The 22,158-nt window shown below is 63.4% G+C and overlaps 4 protein-coding genes across 7 annotated transcripts; 3 read left to right on the top strand and 1 right to left on the bottom strand.

Annotated features, from left to right (window-relative positions):
- The first annotated feature begins 168 nt into the window (after positions 1–168).
- Positions 169–4,226, top strand: PRUNE1 (prune exopolyphosphatase 1). The gene is made up of 8 exons (XM_074164598.1): positions 169–207; positions 1,768–1,872; positions 1,983–2,188; positions 2,426–2,610; positions 2,706–2,864; positions 2,978–3,072; positions 3,179–3,337; positions 3,471–4,226. The coding sequence occupies exons 1-8, from the start codon at positions 169–171 to the stop codon at positions 3,792–3,794; spliced, it is 1,272 nt and encodes a 423-aa protein (XP_074020699.1). The 3' UTR covers positions 3,795–4,226.
- Positions 4,227–4,661: 435 nt separating this feature from the next.
- BNIPL (BCL2 interacting protein like) lies at positions 4,662–6,306 on the top strand. Its single transcript, XM_074164383.1, has 9 exons — positions 4,662–4,737; positions 4,831–4,933; positions 4,992–5,170; positions 5,261–5,368; positions 5,455–5,557; positions 5,646–5,777; positions 5,853–5,939; positions 6,080–6,178; positions 6,264–6,306. The coding sequence occupies exons 1-9, from the start codon at positions 4,662–4,664 to the stop codon at positions 6,304–6,306; spliced, it is 930 nt and encodes a 309-aa protein (XP_074020484.1).
- Positions 6,307–6,487: 181 nt separating this feature from the next.
- Positions 6,488–11,991, bottom strand: CDC42SE1 (CDC42 small effector 1). Of its 4 annotated transcripts, XM_074164506.1 has the most exons (6): positions 11,862–11,975; positions 10,668–10,843; positions 8,267–8,461; positions 8,068–8,178; positions 7,472–7,546; positions 6,490–7,342 (listed from the first exon to the last, which is right to left on the bottom strand). In XM_074164506.1, the coding sequence occupies exons 3-5, from the start codon at positions 8,318–8,320 to the stop codon at positions 7,475–7,477; spliced, it is 237 nt and encodes a 78-aa protein (XP_074020607.1). In that variant the 5' UTR covers positions 8,321–8,461; positions 10,668–10,843; positions 11,862–11,975; the 3' UTR covers positions 6,490–7,342; positions 7,472–7,474. The 4 variants fall into 4 exon arrangements, with proteins under 4 accessions (XP_074020608.1, XP_074020607.1, XP_074020605.1 ...); XM_074164507.1 differs by lacking the exons at positions 10,668–10,843; positions 11,862–11,975 and adding an exon at positions 9,606–9,811 and having other exon boundaries at positions 6,488–7,342; XM_074164504.1 differs by lacking the exon at positions 10,668–10,843 and having other exon boundaries at positions 11,862–11,991.
- A 2,950-nt stretch (positions 11,992–14,941) lies between these two features.
- On the top strand, positions 14,942–18,996 carry MLLT11 (MLLT11 transcription factor 7 cofactor). Its single transcript, XM_074164595.1, has 2 exons — positions 14,942–15,550; positions 17,145–18,996. The coding sequence occupies exon 2, from the start codon at positions 17,152–17,154 to the stop codon at positions 17,419–17,421; it is 270 nt and encodes an 89-aa protein (XP_074020696.1). The 5' UTR covers positions 14,942–15,550; positions 17,145–17,151; the 3' UTR covers positions 17,422–18,996.
- Positions 18,997–22,158: the final 3,162 nt, after the last annotated feature.

Genomic DNA, 22,158 nt, shown 5'->3' with positions numbered 1-22,158 from the left:
GGGCACGCCCCCCGCCTCTGACCCCGCCCCCTTCCCGGCAGCCCCCGCGGGAGGCCACGCCCCCGAGGCCTGACAGGGGGCGGAGGGGGGGGGGGGGAGGCGGCCCGTACTGGGCCGTACTGGGTTATACTGGGGCGGGCGGGGTTGGGTGGGCGGTTCGCCGCCGTTATGGAGCGGTTCGTGGAGGGGAACCGGGCGGCTCTGCAGGTAGAAGGGTTGGGGGGGGCGAGGGGAGGGTTAATACTGGGATATAAGGGGAACTGGGGTGCTCAGGGAACTGGGGTGAAGGGGGACTGGGTGCCCAGTAAAGGAGGGTGTAAGGGGGGGGGGCTTGGGGTGCTCAGGGAGTGGGGTTACAGGGGCGCTTGGGGTGCATAGAGACTGGGTGCCCAGGGAACTGGGGTGCAGGGGGGCTTGGGGTGCATGGGGACTGGGCGGCCAGTAAAGGAGGGTGCAGGGGAAAGTGGGGTGCAGGGGACTTGGGTGCCCAGGGAACTGGGGTGCAGGGGGGAGCTGGGTCCGTGGGGACTGGGTGCCCAGTAAATGAGGGTGCAGGGGAAAGCGGGGTACAAGGGAACTGGGGTGCAGGGGGGATTGAGGTCTATGGGGACCGGGGTGCCCAGTAAAGGAGGGTGCATGAAGATTGGGGTGCAGGGGAAAATGGGGTACAGGGGGCTTGGGGTGCAGGGGGACTGGGCACCCAGGGAACTGGGGTGCAGGGGGGAGCTGGGTCCGTGGGGACTGGGTGCCCAGTAAAGGAGGGTGCATGGGGACTGGGGTGCAGGGGGAGATGGGGGAGCGGGGTGCAGGGGGGCTTGGGTTGCCTGGGAACTGGGTGCAGAGGGAAGCAGGGTAGAGGGGAAAGTGGGGTGCAGATGGATTGGGGTGCACAAGGGTTAGGGGGGCCCAGGAAAGCAGGGTGCAGGGGGGAGCAGGGTGCACCCCTCTCCCCTGGAGAGAGGGGCTGGCCGCGTGCTGCCCCCCGGCCCCGCGACAGCCCATGCTGGGGTGCCACAGCCACACGGGGGGCACCCCACACCATTCCACAGCTGGGGGCTCCCCAACACCCCCCCCTGCAGCCTCGCCCCCCCGTCCCACAGCGCACGGAGGGGGGGGGGTCGTGCTGCAGGCGGCTCCTGGCTGTTTCCTTCCTCGGCTTGTACGGAATAAAGGAGCGAATCTGGGTTATGGCATGAAATAATTGTCACCGAAAAAGGGCCTGGAGACGGGGCGGCTCCTTGCAGCGTGACAGCAGCCGGGGACGGGGGGTGACATGGGTGGCTTTTTTCTTGCTGCTGTGGGCAAGGAGAAAAAGGGGTGAAAAGCGGTGTTTTGGGGGGACGGTCAGCCCCAAACTCACCGTTTCTGGAAAAAGCGCCTTGGTCTGGGGTTACAATACTAAAGGCTCCCCCGGCTGTGACGGTGTCCCCCCTGTGGGAGGGTCCCTGTCCCCGCTGCCGTGGTCGCTCGTGGCTGAGCTGGGTTTTCCCCTTCTCCCCGGGGGCCCCGATGTGCCTGGTTTTGGGGCCGTACCCCAATAACGTGAGGTTTTTGTGCCAGAAATGGATCCCGGCCGGGTCTCGTCCCAAGGGCACGGTCGGGGGTGGCTGGGAGATGGGCTGGCGGGTGGCACCTGTGGGTGACGTCCGTGACGAGCGGCTCTGGGGACACCGGTGGGTCCCCTCGAAGGGGAAGGGTCCTTGAGGGGGGTCCCTTGGAGGCTGGGGACGCGTCGCTGCCACCCCTGACGACCTCCCACCCCGGCAGGAGCACGTCCGGCGTCGCCAGGAGATCCACGTGGTGATGGGCAACGAAGCCTGTGACCTGGACTCCACCGTCTCAGCCCTGGCCCTGGCTTATTTCCTGGCGAAGGTGAGGCCCGTCCGGTGGCTCGGGGGACAGACGGTGGCTCGGGGGACGCCTCACCGGGTGTCACAGCCCACCCCCCCCACACACACACATATACACCCCCCCTGCCGCAGACCTCCCCGGCTCCCAAAGCCGCCTTCGTCCCGGTGCTGAACATCCCTCGCGCCGACTTCGCCCTCCGGACGGAGACGACGTTCCTGCTGCGGGAGCAGGGCATCCCCGCCGCCTCCCTCATCTTTCGGGATGAGATCGACCTGGGGGGGCTGCACCGCGCCGGGCTGCTCTCCCTGACCCTGGTGGATCACCACATCCTGCCCGGGTGAGCCTTGTAGGGGGGGGACGGGACACGGGGCCACCCAAAGCCTCGCTTTTTTTTCCCTGCTTGATTTTTTTTTTTTTGACCCAGGGTGGGTAAAATCTTTCCCCTTTCCGGGGTGTTTTTAGGGTTAGGAGGAGAGGAACAAAGGGGGTTTCCAGGCTCTGCCGGGGGGTGACGCCTGGCGGCTGCGCCCCGGGGTGGTGCCGGGGGTCTCACCCTCCCCGTCTCACCCGCCAGCGCCGACGCTGCCCTGGAGGAGGCCGTGGTGGAGGTCCTCGACCACCGGCCGCTGGAAGGGGACCGCGCTGCCGGCTGCCGGGTGACGGCAGAGCCGGTGGGCTCCTGCGCCACGCTGGTGACCGAGCGCATCGCCCAAGGTCCCCCGGGCATCCTGGACAGACTCACAGCCACCCTGCTGCACGGTGAGGACGGGGAGCCCCCGCTGAGCCCCGTCTGGGGGGCACGGTGACGACTGATGACCCCTGTTTGTGTCTTGTGTCCCCCCCCTGCTCCCCAGGAACCATCTTGCTGGACTGTGTCAACCTGAGCCCGGCTGCCGGCAAGGTGACACCCAGGGACGTGGCGTGTGTCTCCCTGCTGGAGGAGAGGTTCCCCGAGCTGCCGGCCCGCGACGCCGTCTTCCAAGCCCTGCAAGCGGCCAAATTCGATGTCTCAGGTCCATCGGGGGCACCCGGGGTCCGGCCGGGAGGGGGTCCTGCGGCAGACCCCTCTCTTTGGGGACGAGGACGTGTCCCCAAGGGCTCACGCTCGGCCCCTGTCGCCTCCCAGGGCTGACGACGGAGCAGATGCTGCGGAAGGACCTCAAAGTCCTCTCCAGCGATGAGCTGGTCCTCGCCGTCAGCGCCATCTACGTGGACCTGGAGGTGAGGCTGGAGAGGGTGGGCAGTGGGGGGGAAACTGAGGCAGAGGGGGTGGCACAATGGGGACAGCGAGGTGACACCGGTGTCTCTCCCCGTCCCCCCCCTCCAGACCTTCCTGCGCCGGCCCGGCTTGCTGCAGGACCTGGATGCTTTCTGCCAGGCTCGGGGCTACGCGGGGCTGGTGGCCATGATGATCTCCTTTAACGAGCGCAACGAGCCCTCCCGGCAGCTCGCCGTCTACAGCCAGCGCGAGCCCCTCCGCAGCGCAGTGAGTGGGGGGTCCGGGCACCCCAAACCCTCGGCACGGGGGTCTTGGGGGGAAGCGGGCATTCCACCCCCAACCCCCCCGCCCTGATTTTGGGGAGGGGGGGTTCCCATCCGCCACGCTCCATCCCTTGCAGGTGTGCCGGGCGCTGGAGGAGGCGACGACGCCGTCCCTGCACCTCCAACCCCTGCTGAGCCCCTGGTCCTGCCTGGGCACCTACGCCCAGGGCAACGCTTTGGCATCGCGCAAGAAGGTCCTGCCCATCCTACGGGCAGCCCTGGGGGGGCCGGGGGTTGTCGGGGGGTCGGGAGAGGAGGAGGTGGTCCCGCCGCCCACCCCCATGAACAGCCTGGTGGAGGAATGCCCGCTGGCACAGGCCGTGCCCCCCCTCTGCCCCCAGGATGTCCTGGAGCGGGTCAGCCGCATCGCCGCCGGGCAGCCCCCCGGCTCCCCAAAATGAGAGGGGACGCCCCGTGGGTTTTAGGGGGGGGCCATATGAGGAGGTGGGGTCCCTGGGCAGGTCTTGGTGGGGTGCCCGGATGTGGGGGGGCTCGTTAGAGCTTGTCTTCCTTCGTTAAAGCTCGTCTTCCACCGTTAGAGCCCAGCTCCCTGCTGGGGGTGGGTCCTCGTCCCAGTTTGTCCCCCCGCCCCAATGGTCCCGCTGGGGTTCGGTCCCCCAGGGTGGGATTTTGGGGACCCCGAGGGCAGCGGGGCCGGGGTGGCCCTTGCACCCACTTAATGAAGGTACTGGGGGGGGGGGGTGGTTAATGAGTTCTTGCCATTCTTCCACCCCTGGGGGGGCTGCGGGGGCCCGGATGGTGGGTCCGGAAACGCAGCCACCCCCAGACTGTCACCCACGCGCTCCGAGGATTAAATTTCCCTCTTTTCTTCCACTTTTGGCTCTTGGCTCTTCTTCCGCGACGGGTCCGGTCCTGCCCCCTCACCCTGGGGGTGCCTGGTGCAGCCCCCACCCTCCCTGTGGGCATCCCTGGAGACAAACCCCCTCTTTTCCTGGGGTGCAATACCCCCCCGGGTCAGAGGAGGGTTTTGGGGACCAGTAGCATGGATGGGGGGGGGGTGCTCGGTGCAGCTGAACCCTCAAATCCAGCCCAGTCGGGAGGAAACCGGTCGCGCCGCAAGGAGCCGTGGCCTCTGCCGGCTGCGAATGCGGCCAAACCAGTTTGGATGAGCCACCAGTGCCGTCACTGGGACCGTCACTGGTGGGGAGCCACGGGGCGAGAGAGGCTCCGGTCCCTGGAGAGGTGAGTGGCCCCGGAGCCGGGAGTCTCTGAGGTCTCGTAGAGGGTTGAGGGGGGGGGGGGATGCGATGGGGGTCCCCGGGGAGTGTCCGAGCCGGAGCAGCTGTTTGCATCCGCTTTCGGTATGGAAACGGGGCAGGAAAGGTGGGGAATGGTTTGGACTGGAGCTGCTGGGGGGATGCGAGAGCCCCAGGGGGGGGTTGGCCCCTGAGACGGGGCTGGTGTCTCTCTCTGCAGGTGACGGTGACAAGGAAGTGACGGTGACAGGGATGGCCGCGGTGACAACCGGCGGGGATGGCCTGGACCTGCACGAAGAGTGGCTGGATGAGGATTTCCCCGGGTAAGGGGGCGATGGGAATGGCACCCCCAAACCCGTGTGGGGCACCCCCCTGACCTGTCCCCACCAGGCCCCTGCTGGAGGGGTCCCTGGGGGCCGGGGGTGCCCCGCGGCGCATGCGGAGGCGGCTGCCGGCGCTGGAGCGGACAGAGAGCGGCGAGCACTCGCCCGAGGCCAGCGTCGACCTGGACCTGGACGCGCTGGAGACACCCTCAGGCAGCGACGGCTTCGAGTGGGAGGGTGAGACCCGGCCGGGTGGGGGGCACGGGGGACCCCCGGTTTGTTTGTGTCCCCCCCCGCCCCGGTGCCATGCTAACCCACTGCCCGCAGAGGAGCTGCCCCACGGCCAGGGCTTCGCCGATCGGAGGGTGCCACACGCGGAGGGGAAGGTGGACCTGAGTGCGGTGGAGCCCTACAGCCGGGTCCTCTCCCACGGGGGTAACGGGGGGCCGGGGGGGCCGGGGTGGGAGTCCTGGGTCCTGGGGGGGGGGGGGGGATGTCGGGTCACCCTCCGCTCTGGCCAGGCTACCACAGCGAGGGCTTCGGTGCCATCCTGCTCTTTGCCATCTGCCACCTGCCGGACAGCAGCATCCCCCGGTACGGCTACGTGATGGAGAACCTGCTCAGGTGGGGGTCCCGAGGTGGGGGTCGGGGTCCATCCCAACTGCCCCGTGCCTCAGTTTCCCCAAGCTGAGGGGCCACACCGTCCCTCCAGGTACATCGTGGGCACTCTGGAGGGGATGGTGGCCGACCGGTACGTCCTGGTGTGCCTGAGCCGGGGGGCAGCGCGGGGGCAGATCCCTTCCTTGGGCTGGATGAGACGGTGCTACCGGGCGGTGGATCGGCGGTGAGCGTGCGGGGGGGTTGGGGGGGGGGTGTGCTAGGATCCCGGTGAGCCCTGGAGCATCCCGGTCCTTCCCAGGCTCCAGAAGGGTCTCCAGGCTGTGATCATCGTCCACCCACCCTGGTACATCAGGGCACTCGTGACGCTCTCCCGGCCCTTCCTCAGGTAGGGCTGCTCACACGCGCGTGCGAGGCCTCGCACGGGGAAATTCGCTTCCTCCCATGGTGGAGCCTGGTGATCCGGCCCCATTGAGGGCGTAATGAGTTTGGGGGGGGTGGTCTCGGACCCCCCCACACCTTCCCCAGCCCCACCTTCAGCGGGAAGGTCCGGTTTGCCACCAGCCTGCGGGAGCTCTCCCGCCTCGTCCCCGTGGATCCGGCGCACATCCCCGAACCCGTCCGGCGGTGAGTGTCCCCCCGGCAGGGCCGGGGTTTGGGGTGGGGGGGGCTCATGGGGGTGGCAGCCACGGATGCTTTCCTCTCCCCACAGGCTGGAGCCCAGCTGGGATGGCAGCCGGGATGCGACACGGTGACATGTGGTGGGATGGGGGGAGCTCTCTCTACCCAGAGAATAAAGGACGTGGATGGGAGTGCGGTGCCCGGCGTGTGGCAGGGGGGGGGTGGCTCGGCTTCTGGTGAATTTGGTAGCCCCGGAGGGAGGCAGGGAGGTGGTGTGGAGCGTGGCGAGGGGGAGAGCTCTGCCGCCCGGCCGTGATGCCCAGCACGTGCTATTTAATATTTAATCCCGGTGCTATTTAAACTATATACACCCGCGCCCGAATTCGGGAGCCCGAGCCCCTCCTCCTCGCCTCGGGCCCCGTCCTGCCTCGGCCAGTGCCGGTGCCACCCCGGCAACGAGCCCGGGTGGAGGTGACCCCCACCACGGTCCTGCCCCCAGGGCGGCGGAGGCTGCCTAATTGTGGTTTTTGGAGCTTTTTTTTTTTTTTAAAAAAAAAATACCCTAAAAAAGAAGGAAGGCGGCGGTTTGCTGGCAGTGGAGATGCCGCGGGAGGCACCTTGGGCTCGCTGGGGGCGTTGGTGCGGAGCCGCTGCCGGTGAGACACTGAAGCGTCGGGGTTTAATCCCGGTTTTGCACCAAAGCGTCAGGGTTTAATCCCAGTTTTGCTCTTCTAACGCCTTTTCCGAGAGGGCACCAAATCGGCCTCAGGACCGGCCTCGCCGCCATCCCCCGGGGAGACCGAGGCACCGCGGTCCGGCGGCGCTGAGGGGCCCATGGGAGACGCCGGCGTGGAAAAAGGGAAAATCGGGAGGTTTTGGCACATCTCAGCTCCCGGGGTGGTTCGGGAGGGCGGCCGTGTCCTTTCAGCTGAAATCCCGGTGGGGCAGGAGGTGGGGGCTGCTGCCCCCCCTCCCGCCCCGCGTCACCCACCCGATGCCTCCGGGAAGGAGGGATTTGCCGGGGTGGGGGATGACACACGACCAAAAGCCACCGGGAGCCGGGCGAGGATGGCTCTGCATAAATTACCGCGGGGTTAAAGCGCTCGAGGTCGGCTTCTCCTCCGGCTGGGGGATCAGGCAGTTCAAGTTTGGGCTGAAAAAGCCAGGAATCTGCAAAGTCCAAGAGGCTGGGTTACAGACCTGCACAAGCGGTGGCTCGTTTGGGTGTGTTAATTAGCGGCGGGCGGTGGCTCGGAGCGGGACAGCGGGTGCCTAGGGCCGCCACCGCTGTGTACTTACACGCTACAAGACACGGGAGCTGCTCCACTGTCGCTCCCGACCACCCTTGGACCTCATCTCCTGGACAGCACCGGTCTGCGGGGAGGGTGCAGAGGGGTGTCACCACCGTGGTGAGAGCCAGCACCCAACGGTGCCACCCCATCACCCAGGCATAAGACCTGTCACCCAAATATAAGGCCACCTCACCCCAACAGTGACACCCACCACGCAACCATGGGATCCACCACCCCAACAGTGACACCCACCACCCAACCATGGGATCCACCACCCCAACAGTGACACCCACCACCCAACGGGACCCACCACCCCAACAGCGACACCAATCACCCAACCGTGAGACTCCACCACCCCAACAGCAACACCAATCACCCAACGGGACCCACCACCCTAACAGCAATGATCATCACCCAACCATAACACCCACCACCCAACTGTGAGACTTAGCACCCCAGCATTGACACCCACCACCCAACCATGAGACCCAGCACCCCAACATTGACAACCACCACCCAACTATGAGACCCACTACCCCAACAGCAACACCCACCACCCAACCATGAGCCCCAGCACCCCAACCGCACGCGTGGGCAGGGTACCATGGGCAGGCCTTCGCCCGCGGCCATGTCGCCAGAGCCGATGTGCGTCAGATGGACGAAGTTCATGGGCTCCCCAATCATGGACCGGTCGATTCGTCTCCTCCTCTTCTTCTGCAAGCGGACGAAGGCCGTCAGCCCCCGCTGAGCCCATGGCCCCAGGACGCCAGACCCTCCCAGACCCTCCCCTGAAGCTACTCACGGGCTGTGGCTTCTCTACGACGCAGCAGCCCAGCTTGTGCCAGAAGTCGCTCATATTCGCGGTGGCGTCCAGTTTCCCTCCCTGCCGGGCTGGCTGCCGGGGGGGCCGCGCCGGTGCAGAGACCCTCGCACGGGGTCACTCCATGGGTACGGATGGGGGGACCTGGTGGGGGTGGCCGAGCCGGTGGGGATGCACCTGGGGGGAGGCAGAGCCAGGGAAGGGGTGCGTCATGGCTGGGAAGGGCTTGTCCCTGGGGTTGGGGACATTGGGGTGCAGGATCAGCTCCCTCCCCGTCCCAGGGCTACCCCCAGGTGATGCATCAGATTGGGGAAACTGAGGCACGGCGTGGGGAGGAGTAGCTGGCTGTGGATTTTGAATAGAGGGGGACGATGCCTGCAGTCCTGACTCCCCAAATCAACCCTAAATCCACTCCCCATCGACCAAACGGAGACAGAGACCCCCGCGGGACCCCCAGCATGGCACAGAGACCCCCAAGGGACCGCTGACATCGCACAGAGACCCCCAAAGTACCCCCAATATGGCACAGAGACCCCTGAGGGACCCCAGGCATGGCACAGAGACCCCCAAGAGACCTCTGACATCACATAGAGACCCCCGAGGAACCCCAGGCATCACGCAAGGACCCTGAGGGACCCCCAACATGGCACAGAGACCCCCAAGGGACCGCTGACATCGCACAGAGACCCCCAAAGTACCCCCATCATGGCACAGAGACCCCTGAGGGACCCCAGGCATGGCACAGAGACCCCCAAGAGACCTCTGACATCACATAGAGACCCCCGAGGAACCCCAGGCATCACGCAAGGACCCTGAGGGACCCCCAACATGGCACAGAGACCCCCGGGAAACCCCTGGGCATCACACAGACATGCCCAGAGACCCCGGGCACCGCACAGCCACCCAGGAGAGTTGCCCCATGGCTAGGGCAGGATCCGTCTGCGGCCCCCACCCTGGTGCAGGACGCAGCGGAGGGATGCTGCGGCAGGATGGGGGGGGACACACGGAGGCAGCCACTGCAAATCCCAACTCCCTGAGCCAGGCGGCTATAAATATCCCGGCCTTTCCGAAAAGGGGCCGGAGGTTGAGCTCTTCCGCTCCAGCTCAAAAAGCAGACAGGGGGAAAATAAACAGGGGGTCTACCCGGCTGGAGGGGCTCTACCCCAAACCCCCACGGCCCCAGAGGGGTGGGCAGGAAAATCTGGGCAGCCAAAGGGGGTGTGGGAAGAGGAATTCACCCCCAAATTGGTGCTTCCTCCCACCTCCAAGGAGAGACAAATCTTTCACTGCAAAAGCACCCGGCGGCACGCACAAAACTCACCCGCCCACGAAGGGCCGCGGCCTGAGCACAACCCTGTATCAGCCGCCGGAGAGTCCCCACGCCAGCGCAGGGGGCGGCTGCACCGAGGCAGGGCCAAGTTGTGCCGGAGCTGGGCCGCGGTGGCGGATGGGTGCCGGACCCCACCGTGCCGGCAAACAGGAAAAGTCCCTTCCTCTGCCCCTGCGCCGGCGACGCCGGATGGGTCCAAAGTCCGCGGCAGCCGGCGGCACTTCCTGCCCGCGGCGGGGAGGAGCGGAGCCCACAGCCACAGCTGCCGGGTGCTGGGGCCGGCAGCACCCCAAAATGGGGTGCTAACCCCCACCTCGGGTGCCTAAGGGTGCTCTGACCCCATGGGATTTGCAGGCTGTAGGATCCAGCCCCCCACTGCCCCCAGGAACCCCCAGCCCACCCCTGTGGCGTCAGGGCACTGGTGGGGAGTGGGTGCCCGGCTGTGCCCATTCCCCCCCCACTGCCAGCCTGGCCCTGGGTCCCAGTGGGGAGGCCGAGACAACCCCCCCCAGAGCTCCCCATGCCTCTCACCCTGGTGTCTGGGCCCTGGCCCCAGCTTCCCCCCCCCCCCCCCCCCCCCGGCGAGCACGGCTGCTGAGAACGGGCAGGTTGTGACACGTCCGGGGTGGCGTAAACTGGGGCCGTGCCCACGCCAGCACCCCCCGGCCAAACTCAGCCTCTCCCCCAGGCTGCGGATGGACAGATGGACGGATGGACGGAGCCGGGGGCGGGGGGGGTGTGCTTTTCTTTCTAGCCTGATTTCCTTAGGAAATGAGGCTGCTGGAGCCGGCCCCCGCCATAATGCCCCGGTTTGCTACCGGATCCGGCAGCTCGGCGGAAAGGCCTTGCGGGGGGGAAAGCCCCCCAAATTCAGCATCGCACCAGTCCCCGGGGTGCTGGGGGACCTCCGTGGGGAGCCCCAGGAGCGGGCTCAGCCTCGTATGAGCCACCAGCAAATCCCCATGTAAACCCTGGGGGGGTTCAAGCTGCTGCAACCCCCCCCCCGATCGGACCCTTCCCTCCTCCCCCCAAAACCACCCCCCCAGAACCCACCAGGGCCTCACGTCCTCGTGCCCAGCGAAGGGTGACGGCCAGGGCCGGATCCGGCCGCTCTCCCGGCTCCGGGCGGTTGTCGGCAGTGGGTCCCACAGGCCGCAGCTGCCCCAGTTCCACACAAACCTCCTGCCGTGGGGGGTCTCACACGGCCCCCCCTCACTGCTTGCCCACCCCTGCAATGAGTTGTGTCCGGTCTCAGCCTGCCTGGGCGGAGGGGCCTGGTCTCACAGTGGCCCTGGGGAGGGCGGCTTACAGCCCGGCCCACACCGGCACACACAAAATGACTTCCCTGTTGGGAAACCACCGCTCGGCGGCTCTGCGTCACCACCGGGGGACCGAGGCTCTTCGGGGGGGGGGGGGGCCACTCCAAGCCCCCCAGCACTGGGGGTCACCCACCCCAGGGGTGCCTGCTGGGGTCCCCCCAAGCTTGGAAGGGAGGGCAGCATGGGGGGATAGGGCCATGCTGGGTGAGAGCCCCAGGACCCCCCCTCGGCTGTGGGCCAGGGACCCCCGCGATGGGGCACCAAAGTGGGGGGAGAACCCCCTTTGTGTAGGATGGCTGCGGCTGCCACCCTGGGGGCACTGGGTGCTGGCAAGGGTGGGGGACATGGGGGGCTTGGTGGGGCTGGGGGTCCCAGAAGGGCTGGAGGTCCCGGGGGTCACTCTAAGGCTGGGGGGGGTCCCAACAGGGCTAGGGACCCCAGGGGTCCTGGTGGGGTTGGGGGGTCCTAGTAGGGCTGGTGACCCCGGGGGTCTCAGTAGGGTTGGAGGGTCCCAGCAAGGCTGGGGGGTGCCGAGGGTCCCGCAGGGCTGAGGAGTCTTGGTGGGGCTGTGGGGTCCCGGTAGGGATGGGGCGTCCCGGTAGGGTTAGGGGATCCCGGCAGGGTTGGGGACCCCGGGGGTCCTGGTGGGACTGGGGCTCCCGTTAGGGCTGGGGGGTCCCGGTAGGACTGGGGGGTCCCGGCAGGGTTAGGGGGTCTCGGTAGGGTTGGGGGGTCCCGGCAGGACTCCCCGGTCCGACCAGGGGGCTGCAAGGGGGGGGTCCTCCCGCCGCGCCCCCCACCCCGGTCCCGGTGCCGCCCCCGGTGCCCTCCCGCCTTCCCACGGTGCTTTCGGGGGCCCTTCCGCGGGGTCGCACCCCTCGTGGGGGGGGTCCGGTGGCGGTCCCGGTGGCGGTGGCGGCCCCCTTACCTGCCCCGTCGGCGGGTGCGGGTCCCGGTGCGGGTCCCGGTGCCGGTGCCCAGCTGGCTGTGGCCAGGCGTGGCCCGGCGGGTGCGGGACGCGGCGCTCCCCGCCGCCCGGCTCGGCACGGCCCGGCCCCAGCACAGCTCCCACCCTGGGCACCGCCGGCATTGCAGGGGCCGCCGACGGGAACGGGGCGGGGGGGGCCGGCTCGGGGGAGGGGCCCGGCGGTGGGGAGGGTCCTGGGGTCCCGGCAGGGATGGGGGGTCCCGGCAGGGATTGAGGTCCTGGGGGTTCCAGCAGGGATAGGGGTCTCCAGGGTCCCCGAAGAGCTGGGAGGTCCTGGCAGGAGTGGGGGTCCCGGTAGGGATGGGGGTCCTCGGGGTCCCCAAAAGGCTGGGAGGTCTCAGCAGGGCTGGGGGTTCTTGGGGTTCCAGCAGGGATGGGGGTCCCCGAAGGGCTGGGAGGTCCCAGCAGAAATGGGAGTCCCGGTAGGGATGGGAGTCTTGGGGGTCCCGGCAGGGATGGGAGTCCCCGGGGTCCCCGAAGGGCTGGGAGGTCTCAGCAGGGCTGGGGGTTCTGGGGGTTCCAGCCGGGATGGGGGTCTCCAGTGTCCCTGAAGGGCTGGGGGGTCCCAGCAGGGATGGGGGTCTCCCAGGTCCCAGAAGGGTTGGGAGTCCCCAGAGTCCTAGTAGGGCTGGGGGGTCTCAGAAGGGCTGGGGGTGCCGGTAGGGCTGGGGGTCCCCAGCTGGGGGTCCAGGGGGTCAGTAGTGTTGGAGGGACCCATATGGCTGGGGCTTCTGGGCTCCTGGGGGGTGGGTCCCAGCAAGACTGGGGGTCCCCACTAGGGCTCAGTTACGCTCCCATTTCCTCCTGAGCATTATTCCCATTTTTCCATGGATTTGCCAGAGCCCTTGGGGGACCGAAGCATCTGAAAGGGTGGGAACCCCCAGACCACCCCGCAGCCGGGGTCGAGTAATGATTGCACCACTTCCAGCTCAGGGCCCTTCCGCTTGCACAACACCCACTGCGGTGCTGCCACCACCACCATCATCCGCCATGGTCCTGCCACCGCCACCATCATCCGCCATGGTCCTGTCATCGCCATGGTCCTGCCACCGCCACCATCATCCGCCATGGTCCTGTCATCGCCATGGTCCTGCCACCGCCACCATCATCTGCCATGGTCCTGCCACCGCCACACAGTCCTGTCACCGCCACCATCATCCGCCATGGTCCTGTCATCGCCATGGTCCTGCCACCGCCACCATCATCCGCCATGGTCCTGTCATCGCCATGGTCCTGCCACCGCCACCATCATCTGCCATGGTCCTGCCACCGCCACACAGTCCTGTCACCGCCACCATCATCCGCCATGGTCCTGTCATCGCCATGGTCCTGCCACCGCCACCATCATCCGCCATGGTCCTGTCATCGCCATGGTCCTGCCACCGCCACCATCATCTGCCATGGTCCTGCCACCGCCACACAGTCCTGTCACCGCCACCATCATCCGCCATGGTCCTGTCATCGCCATGGTCCTGCCACCGCCGCACAGTCCCGTCACCGCCACCATCATCTGCCATGGTCCTGCCACCACCATGGTCCTGCCACTGCCACCATCACCTGCCACAGTCCTGCAACCACCACGGTCCTGCCACCATCACCCACCATGGTCCTGCCACCACCACAGTCCTGCCACCATCACCCACCATGGTCCTGCCACCAGCATGGTCCTGCCATCACCACCACCACCTGCCATGGTCCCACCACTGCCACGGCCACCGGTGAAATCCCACAGCTCCAGCCACTGGCCAAGCTGGACTGGGACCTTCAGGGCACCCCCCCCTGTGGGTCCCCAGCCCACCCAGAGGGACCCACGCAGGGGACACCCCTGGGTGAGCCCCAGAGCGTCCCCTCCCACGTCAGCCCCCAAATCCCAACCGTCCCCATGGCTCCCACTCCAGAAAGCCCAAACAAGGCGTCACTGTCCCTGCTCAGTTGGGTCTCTGTCCCCTCCCGCGCCGTCGGGGCGGCCCCGGCTGATAATACCCCGAGTGTCTCAGACCTCCTTCCAGCTGAAGAGCCCTTGTTTTTCGGCTTTTTGTGCTGCCAGCGGACGTTGTCCCCCCCCGAACCCCCCCAGTGATGCTGGGTCTGGGCAGCCCTCCCAAAAAAGCCATGGCGGCAAAGACATTTCAGTCCCTGCGGCGCAGAGGGACCCCCCATCACCGCGTCCCCCGTGGGGTTTGGCCCCGGGTCCCTTCTTGGGGAGGGACATCACAGATTTGGGTCTTTCCACATGAGCCGCCCCTTTCAGTAGGTGAGACCCCGAAGCGGATGGGTCACATCCAGCTCCCTACGGAGTTGCCCAGCCAAGCTGCACGCCTCGGGGATCCCCAAAAAACCCAGCAGCTCAACTCCCCGGAGGGATGAGCATCCCCGATGGAGGGTGGTGTTTTCCGGGAAAATGCTCAGTTGGCGTTTTCCCCAGTCCGGGCGCTGGCGGGGCCGAGCTGGGAGCGGGTCTATTTAGGAGCAGGGGACACAGGATCCTCTTGGCTCTGGGTGGTGGCGGGGAGAGGAGGAGGAGGAGGAGGAGGAGGAGGAGGCAGAAATAGCCCGGCTGAAAGCCGAGCGCTGGCAAAATGACTTGGCACCGTCAGAAATGAGCCACGCACAGGGATTGGGGAGGAAAAAGGAGAAAAAAATAAATCCCTAAAGCCCCAAAGGAATGTTAATCCCGGGAGAGGGAGGCGAGGGCTGCTCTCAGCCTCACAGGTGTGTGGATCTGGCCTGTCCCCCCCGCAAAAAAATGGGTGTTTTGGGGCTGAGGGGTGGCCTGGGCAGGGAGATTCACAGGTCGGAGGGGTAGCATTGGGGGTTTTTTTGCTGTCCCATTCCGGTTGTCACTGTCCCTCTGCCACCACATCGGCGCATGGCCTGGTGCCCAGGGGTGCCGTGGTGGGGAGCGGGGGGCAGCAGGATGTGCCCCCCAGCCCTTGGGTGGCAGGAACCCTTCTCCCAGCCCCGACAGCGACGCCGGCTTTGGGTGTCTCCCTCCTATTTCTGGCTCCAAGTCTGGCTTCAGACACAAAGCGGAGATATTTTTGCTGAGCAGCATCAGGACCAAACACACAAATCCAGCAACACCGCAAAAAAAAAAAAAAAAAAAGCCCTTATCTGGGTTTTTTCCACAGCAAACCTCCCTGCGCTTGCCCCGCAAAGTGCCCTCCTACAGCCCAAGGTTCGGGGGTACAGCAGCACCCCATTTCCTCACACGCAGGTAAAAGGAAACCTGTGCCAGCTGCTCAGAGGCGGAAAACGACCCGTTATCCCCCCAAAATCCTGCGCTGGAGGCTGCGGGAGCCAGTCGGGAATCGCTGCGGGAAATCTCCCATCCTCTCTGGGCTTAATATATCCCCGTGGTGGGGGTCTAGCGCGCAGGATCCCCCCCCTGCGCCTCCACGTCGTCCATCCTCCTCCTCCCCAGCGCGGGTGGGAGCCGCTGACTCATCTGCCCGTCGTTTTTATCCCCCCCCCTCCGCCCCCCTCCAGCGACGAAGGGGAATTCATCGAGCGGATTCGAGGGGCTGCATTGCAGACCCAGACGCACCAGCAGACAAAAGGGACGCTGCGACGCCCGCGGCTTTCCCCAGCACAAAGAGCCCGGCATCCAACCCACCCTTCCTCGACAGGTAACGGCATGCGGGACGGAGCGGGATGAAAAGCAAGAGGATGCTTTTTATTTTTTGGGGGGGTAAGAGATTTGGGTGAAGAGGGGCGTTGCCACCCCAGGATTTATTTTTTTCTGAGGGGGGAATTAAGCACCAGCCAGCAGGGATTAAGAAGATAAAGGTGTTTTTTCCCCCATGGGATGAGCGGATGACACCGATCCCAGGGGAAATACCCTTCCTTGGGGGTGGCAGGGGGGGGGTTTCCCCCCCATTGATTGCCTTCTCCGGATATTTGAATTTTTTTATTTCTTGTCATTAAACTCCTTTTCCCCCCACCCCTCTTTGAAGCTTTAAAACCCATTGTCCGCAACATCCATCACCGTTAAATAATTTGCTGCCGCCGTGCAGAAGGACACCCAGGGATATATCCCTGGGGAGGGGGCTATTTCAAAGCACCGGGGGGCTCAATTTCCCCGGGGGGTGACACAGGAGCCTTTCATAGACTCTGACTTCCATCGGGGATCTTAAATTTAGCAGCTGGTCATCCCTCATCGCACAGAGCGATGGGAGGGCATGACTCAAGGTATGTCTGAATCATCCTTTAGGATTTAGATTCCCAGGGATTAAAATGGGAAAAGGAGGATATTTGGGGTCAGGCAGTTGTTGGGTTTTTTTTTTCCCCACCTCGGTTGCCAAACGCTCGGAGGTGACTGACATAATTCTGCCAGGGAAAAGCAAGTCAGCGCGGCCATGACTCAGCTCAGCCTGGAGGGGAAAAAAAAAAAAAAGCTGAACCACATTCCCTGCTGCTCTTTCCCAATTCCGCGTGGATCGGGGTGGGGATGACAGGGAGGGATGACACGGCACCAGCACAATGGCACAGCACTGGCACCGTGGGTGGGGTGCGATGGCAAAGCCGAGAGATGCTTCTTCCAGCTCCTTCTAGAGGGTTCGGTCTTGGTCCCCTGGGGCCACACGATGCCACAAGCATCAGGGAGGGAGGGGACAGGGTGGGCTCTGCAGGCAGTGGGGGGATGCGCAGGGACCCCCCCTCACTGCTTTCCCCACGGGGGGCTCAGCACAGGGAAAGGGCGAGATCCTTTTGCAATATTTTGTGGAAAAAGGGTTTATTTGGATGCCGGTTTCTGTCGCTGCTGCCAGAGTGGGATGTGGGGCACAGCCCATCTCTGCTCCCCACTGATGCCACTCCATGGGCACCGAGGTGCCCAGGAAGAGTAGGGGGAGATGAGGTTGGGTGGGGGCTTCCCATCCTTCCCACGGTCCCCTTGGTGCCGGTGGGGAAACTGAGGCACGGGGCGACCAGTCCCATCGCATGTCCTTCCAAATCAGGGCTCGGAGAAGGGCTGTGACCAAGGCCACGGATAAGACCGGTGTCAGGGCTCAGAGCTGTGCTACCACCCAGCCCAGAGTCAAACCTCAGGATGCCACACTCTTGCCCCATCCATTTTTGTGGTTTTTTTTTGGGGTGTATCCCATGGGATTTGGTCAATATGGCAACACCTGTGAGTTTCAGCCGCTTTGGGGCAACTCCTGTGGCTTTGGTAGAGCTTTTCTCCTCCTCTCCTCTCCCCTCGCCCCCCTTTCCCCTCCGCAGCCCGACGATGCTGGACACCATCAGCAGCCAGTACGACTCCTTCATCTACTGGAGGATGCCGATCCCGCGGCTGGACGTGGCGGAGCTGGAGGGGCTGGGGCTGGGTGACGTGGCCCTCTACAAGCCCAAAGGAGGGCTGGGCAAGCTCGCCGGCCAGCGGGACCAGGCCAGCCAGGACATCTCTGAGGACGAGGACAGTCTGCTGCAGTTCAACAGCTTCAATTTCTGGAGGGCTCCCATCGCTAGCATCAGCGCCTTAGATTTCGATCTAATTTGAAGCCCTCCTTCCTCCCCCTCTGCGGCCCCCCTGCCCTCCCCCTCTCTGCTAGGCAAGGATTTGGGTTTGTTGTCAGGTTGGAGGTTGGTTTTTTGTTGTTTCCGGGCAGTTTTTGACATCACTAATTAACTCAGCAGTTCACCCTGGCCTTGATGGTGATGGGCTCCCCACAAAGCTTCAACCTCTCCGCCTTCTCCCTTTTTACCTCCCTTCTTGCAAACACCACGACGGTGCAAGCAGGGGGTGACAGCATAGAGGGGGGGGCAAATACAAGGGGAGGGGGCAGAAATGGCCACCCCGTTGCCCCATGTCCACACGCCAGCAGGTGCGGGAGGTGTTGGGGGGTTTTCTGTGTGACCCTGGGCGTCCCCGAGCTCTGGGACGAGCGTTTGAGCTCATTTCTCCTGCCATGAGCTTTTTTAAGAAACTCATTTGTGCAAAGGGAGCAGCGGGGGACGGGTGGGAATCGTCTTCGTTTTGTGGAAAGCATCATCCCCTCCCAGGGATGCAGAGACCCTCTGTCCTCCTCTGGCCCAGTTTCTCCAAAAGCCGCTTCTCTCCTTAACCTTCCCCTTGGGATAATTGAGGTGGAAGAAGCGGGGATGTGCCCGGGACACGAGCACAAACCTCTTTCTTTAAAGAAATCATTTCTTTGAGCCTTGTGGCTTGAGCCCAAGCAGGAGAAATGATGGCCAGGAGGGTAAAATACACATGGAAATGCCCTGACTTTGGTTGGTGGGGTCAAAGCTGGATGTTCACTGCCTGAAATTTGATTTTTCTCCCTTTTTTTTTATCCCCCACGTACCTTATCCCAGGTGTGACTCCCGATTGGGAGGCTGGGTACCTCGTGGGGTCCGGATGGGTAACGGGGGCTGAGCTGAAAGATAAGATGGAGAATTTAGTTTGATCTCACACCAAAACGAAAACGTTTCCGGTTCCCCACCCAATTAATCAACCCCTTCAAAAATAACAACCAAAAAAAAATGCTGCATTCGCTCAAGTGGAAGCTTTGCATTTCCCTCAGGGGAGGTTTTCACCTGTGCTCTCCGTGGGCTGAGGTTTATTTCTGAGCATCATCTCAAAATGGGGAAAAAGAACCCCAATGCTGGATCGTTTTTGGCTTTTAAACAGTTTAGTTGCGGGTTTTTTTCCCAAGGTTGTTTTCTGGGAGAGCAAACACTGGTTTGTCTTCTTGAATGTGCTTTTTGGGGGGTTTGTTTGGGGTGAAGTTGTGACGTGGAACATCCTGAAACCGTCCTAAGAGTTGCGGGGGGGTACGTGACCTGGGGGAGGCTGAGGCAGCACTTAAAAGGTGTCCCCAAAATAGGCAAATATTGGAAAAATCTGCACTGTATTGTGAAAAGGGAGCCCAGTTCTCCTGCAACCTGCAGGAACAGCCCAGCCTGATGACTTCGAAACACCCATGTGAAAACAGAGGGGAAATATGTAAACTCTCCTACGCAGAGCTGCTTGGTTTCTGTGATCCCAGCCAGGAAAACCCGCAGGAGAAGTATTTATTATGAAACTCTAAATAAAATGATTTAGGAAACACACACGTTCCTGTGGACAAAACCCATCTAGACCCGCATCAAGTTCTTTCTTTACTTTGCCATTAAATTGCTTTAAATCTTTTTATGGTCAGTGGAGAACCAACATGAGAACCTCTACCCATGCATCTGCCAAGTGCTGCGGAAGGTTTAAGTGTGGAAAAAACTAAAACTAAGAACATTAAGGTTATTATTTAACCTTCAGCTTTTCCAAACCCCACAGGAAAACGTCTCAGAGGAACCCGAGAGGAAAGAGGCCCCAGGGTTTACACATTTACCTCAAAACGGGCAGTTTGAGTGTGTCAGGGGCACCTGAGGCAGTAACACACCACGGAAAGGGGGGCCGAGGCAGCCCGAGGGGAGCCCAATCCTAGACAGCAAGGCTCTCAGAGGAGACAGAAACACACAGGCTACTTACATACACGTATATATTAATAGACATATGCATATCGAGAGGCTGAAAACTCTACAAAACACAATAAACAACCACCCTGCCTCAGGGAAGCGCCGCCGCCATTTTAAACTTGGCGCCTAAACGCCTCTGCCGGAACTAACTGCAGGGGCGCATCACCCCCATCCGCACACAGCTCCGCTATCGCCTCTACTGCTATCCTTCCGCTAGAGAAAATACTCCCCTTTTCGGGCTCCCCCGTTCTCGCTGCCCTCCTCCAGGCCCCTGGGCGGGGAGGGATTAAAGGAAAAGAAGGAGAAATTCCCTAAGCCCTCCCCGTGGCTTCTGCGAAGGGAGATGCAACCCGCCCTTCCTCCGCTGACGGACTCTTTTGTGGCTTCTGGGCGCATAGAGGTATCCTTCCACCATCGCCTCGCTTCCGGGTCGGCCATTTTGTGTGGCCGCGGCGGGAGGGGTGGGAACAGCCGCAGACGGGAGGAGGCGGGGGGCGGTGCCGCGCGCCGGGAACAGCCGCGTGCCTGGGGGGGGCCCGAGCCGCCGCGTGAGTGGGGCCGGGAGGGGAGGGGGGAGCCGAGGGGGAGCCCCCTTGAGGGGAGGGGTCGGGGGTGTGAGGGGAGACCCCCCCCCATGAGGGAAGGGATCGGGGGGCGAGGGGGAACCCCCGTGAGGGGAGGGGTCGGGCGGAGTGAGGGGAGACCCCCCGTGAGGGGAGGAGTTTGAGGGGAGGGGCTTGAGGGGAGACCCCCGTGAGGGGAGAGGCTTGAGGGGGACCCCCCCAAGGGAGGGCGTCGAGGGGATGAGGAGGGTCCCCCGTGAGGGAAGGGGTCGGGGCGGTGAGGGGAGACACCCCCCCCCGTGGGGGGAGGGGCTTGAGGGGGACCCCCCAAGGGGTCCGGGGGACGAGGGGGGTCCCCCCCGTGAGGGGAGAGGCTTGAGGGGGACCCTTCCCAAGGGGTCGGGGGGATGAGGGGGGTCCCCCGTGAGGGAGGGGGTCGGGCGGAGTGAGGGGAGACCCCCCGTGAGGGAATGGGTTGGGGGGATGTGGGGGACCCCCTCCCCGGGGATCAGGGGACCCGGTGTGAGTGGTGGTCTTGGGGGGGCTGAGGAGGGGGTGCCCTGAGAGGGAGCGGTGCCGGGGGCCGGTTCGGAGGGGGTGGGAACGGGCTGTCCCTCCGGGGGTGGTGAGAGGCCGGGACCCTCTTGGGGGGGGGCAGCATTGGGGGGACCCTCGGCCAGGGGAGGGGAAAGGGGCTCAAGGAGGGGGGGGGGGGCGGCTCGGGAGATTTGGGGGGGTCTTGAGGCAGGTCTGCAGAGCTGACCCCACTCCGGGGGGGGGGGGTGTTAGGGTATTTGAGGAGCGTGCTGTTCCCTTTTCCTTCTGAAATGCAGTGGAGGAGTTGTCAACAGTTGTCCCAGCCGAAAATGCCGTAAAATAACTTAAAAAATAGAGATGGAGCCTCAGACTTTAATTCTCCCTGAGAGCGTCCGGCTGAGAAGAGAGCAGGAATGCACGGAGGGGCCTCTGAATAATTAATAAGTGATAAAGGTTCGGTTTAATACGAGGGGGGGAAACTGCTGCTTTTTGTTAAAGGATGCAGCTTCTCCTTTTTTTTTTTTTTTTTTTTTTTCCCCAAACACGCCCAGAGCGGTGAACTCCAGCCTCCCAAACACCTTAAGCTGGAGGTTGGCAGATTTTGTGCCCGGAAAACATGCAAGTGATGTTTTCAACGTGGGCGACGAGAAAAAAATAAAATATTCTCTGTCCCACAAGAAGTGAGAAAGGGGGGAAAAAAAACCCCAAAACCAATACACAAAAAAACAAACCAGCCCCAAACTGGAGAAAGTCCTAAAGGGCAGGTGGTTGTGGCGGTGAAAGACGTGCATCGTAAACTCGTCAAAGGTCCTGATCGCAGGGTAAATCTGAGTAACCGCTCTGGGCTCTGGAGTTCCGAGCTTCAGGTGTTGCACGTAATTACCGCACGCTTGGGGGAAAAAAAGTAATTAAGTTCAAATTATGAAGCGAAACGCGTTTGTGCGGGAGGATGACGTGGGCGGGTGTGCGCTTTGGCTTTGAAGGGCTTGTGCTACTGATGGCTGCTTCTGGTGGTGGCTGAGGACAGGGTGGGGTGTTTCTCCTGAAAGGACAAGAAATAGGGATGAAAAGGAGCTTTCCGGCTGTTTCATGGAACCGCAAATGAAGGGAATGGAAGGAAAATTGAGTGGAGGGCCTGGGTGCTGTGGGAGTCACTGGGTGGCACGGTGAACATTCCTTTGTAGCCGCTCACGGGTCGTTGTACACGAGTTAAGGGGAAGAGTTTAAAGTCGGTGTTTGATGGACCTGGTGTAGCAGCGTAACCCCATCGTGAGGAACATGCTATAGTTCACTGTCGCCATAATTCCGCTATTCTTTATGTAGCTCGGAATAAATAGAGACGCTGTTGTGCGGGACGTTGAGCACAGCCTTTGGGTTCTGCTCCTTTTATGACCTTGGAACGAGCCGCCGCGGCCACCGAGGTTTGTTTTACCCTCTACCAGCAGCGTTCCCCCATGCTGGGGTCGGAGAGAGCCTCTCGGAGATGAGATCGTGTTCTTGAAGTGCTTTAAAAAAATCAAAGTGAGGTTGTGAACAGCTTTGCCCTTGCTTTTGCAGGCCCTGCTCTTGGAACTGGATCCACATGGGCAAGTCTTTGTGTCCGTGCAAGGCGCTGTTGAGGTAAGAAGGATTCTGCAGGAGCTCTGGTGGTGCCTGGCCCCGTGGGCTGCCTTCTCTTGATGCTT

Source organism: Numenius arquata, chromosome 27 (assembly GCF_964106895.1).
Source record: "Numenius arquata chromosome 27, bNumArq3.hap1.1, whole genome shotgun sequence".
Classification (NCBI taxonomy): domain Eukaryota; kingdom Metazoa; phylum Chordata; class Aves; order Charadriiformes; family Scolopacidae; genus Numenius; species Numenius arquata.
Note: the sequence above shows the minus strand (reverse complement) of the source record. Positions and strands in the feature narration are given on the sequence as shown.

What these genes read in the sequence shown, in the direction of transcription:
- BNIPL (XM_074164383.1), top strand. Translation starts at nt 4,662, where the DNA reads ATGGGGGTCCCCGGGGAGTGTCCGAGCCGGAGCAGCTGTTTGCATCCG. An exon ending in CCGGGTCCTCTCCCACGGGG is followed by an intron (nt 5,369 to 5,454) that starts GTAACGGGGGGC and finishes CGCTCTGGCCAG; the next exon opens with GCTACCACAGCGAGGGCTTC. An exon ending in CTCTCCCGGCCCTTCCTCAG is followed by an intron (nt 5,940 to 6,079) that starts GTAGGGCTGCTC and finishes CACCTTCCCCAG; the next exon opens with CCCCACCTTCAGCGGGAAGG.
- MLLT11 (XM_074164595.1), top strand. Translation starts at nt 17,152, where the DNA reads ATGCTGGACACCATCAGCAGCCAGTACGACTCCTTCATCTACTGGAGG.
- CDC42SE1 (XM_074164504.1), bottom strand. Translation starts at nt 8,320, where the DNA reads ATGAGCGACTTCTGGCACAAGCTGGGCTGCTGCGTCGTAGAGAAGCCA. An exon ending in TCGTAGAGAAGCCACAGCCC is followed by an intron (nt 8,179 to 8,266) that starts GTGAGTAGCTTC and finishes GTCCGCTTGCAG; the next exon opens with AAGAAGAGGAGGAGACGAAT. An exon ending in CGGGCGAAGGCCTGCCCATG is followed by an intron (nt 7,547 to 8,067) that starts GTACCCTGCCCA and finishes CCCTCCCCGCAG; the next exon opens with ACCGGTGCTGTCCAGGAGAT.
- PRUNE1 (XM_074164598.1), top strand. Translation starts at nt 169, where the DNA reads ATGGAGCGGTTCGTGGAGGGGAACCGGGCGGCTCTGCAG. An exon ending in GGAACCGGGCGGCTCTGCAG is followed by an intron (nt 208 to 1,767) that starts GTAGAAGGGTTG and finishes CCACCCCGGCAG; the next exon opens with GAGCACGTCCGGCGTCGCCA. An exon ending in CCATCTACGTGGACCTGGAG is followed by an intron (nt 3,073 to 3,178) that starts GTGAGGCTGGAG and finishes CCCCCCCTCCAG; the next exon opens with ACCTTCCTGCGCCGGCCCGG.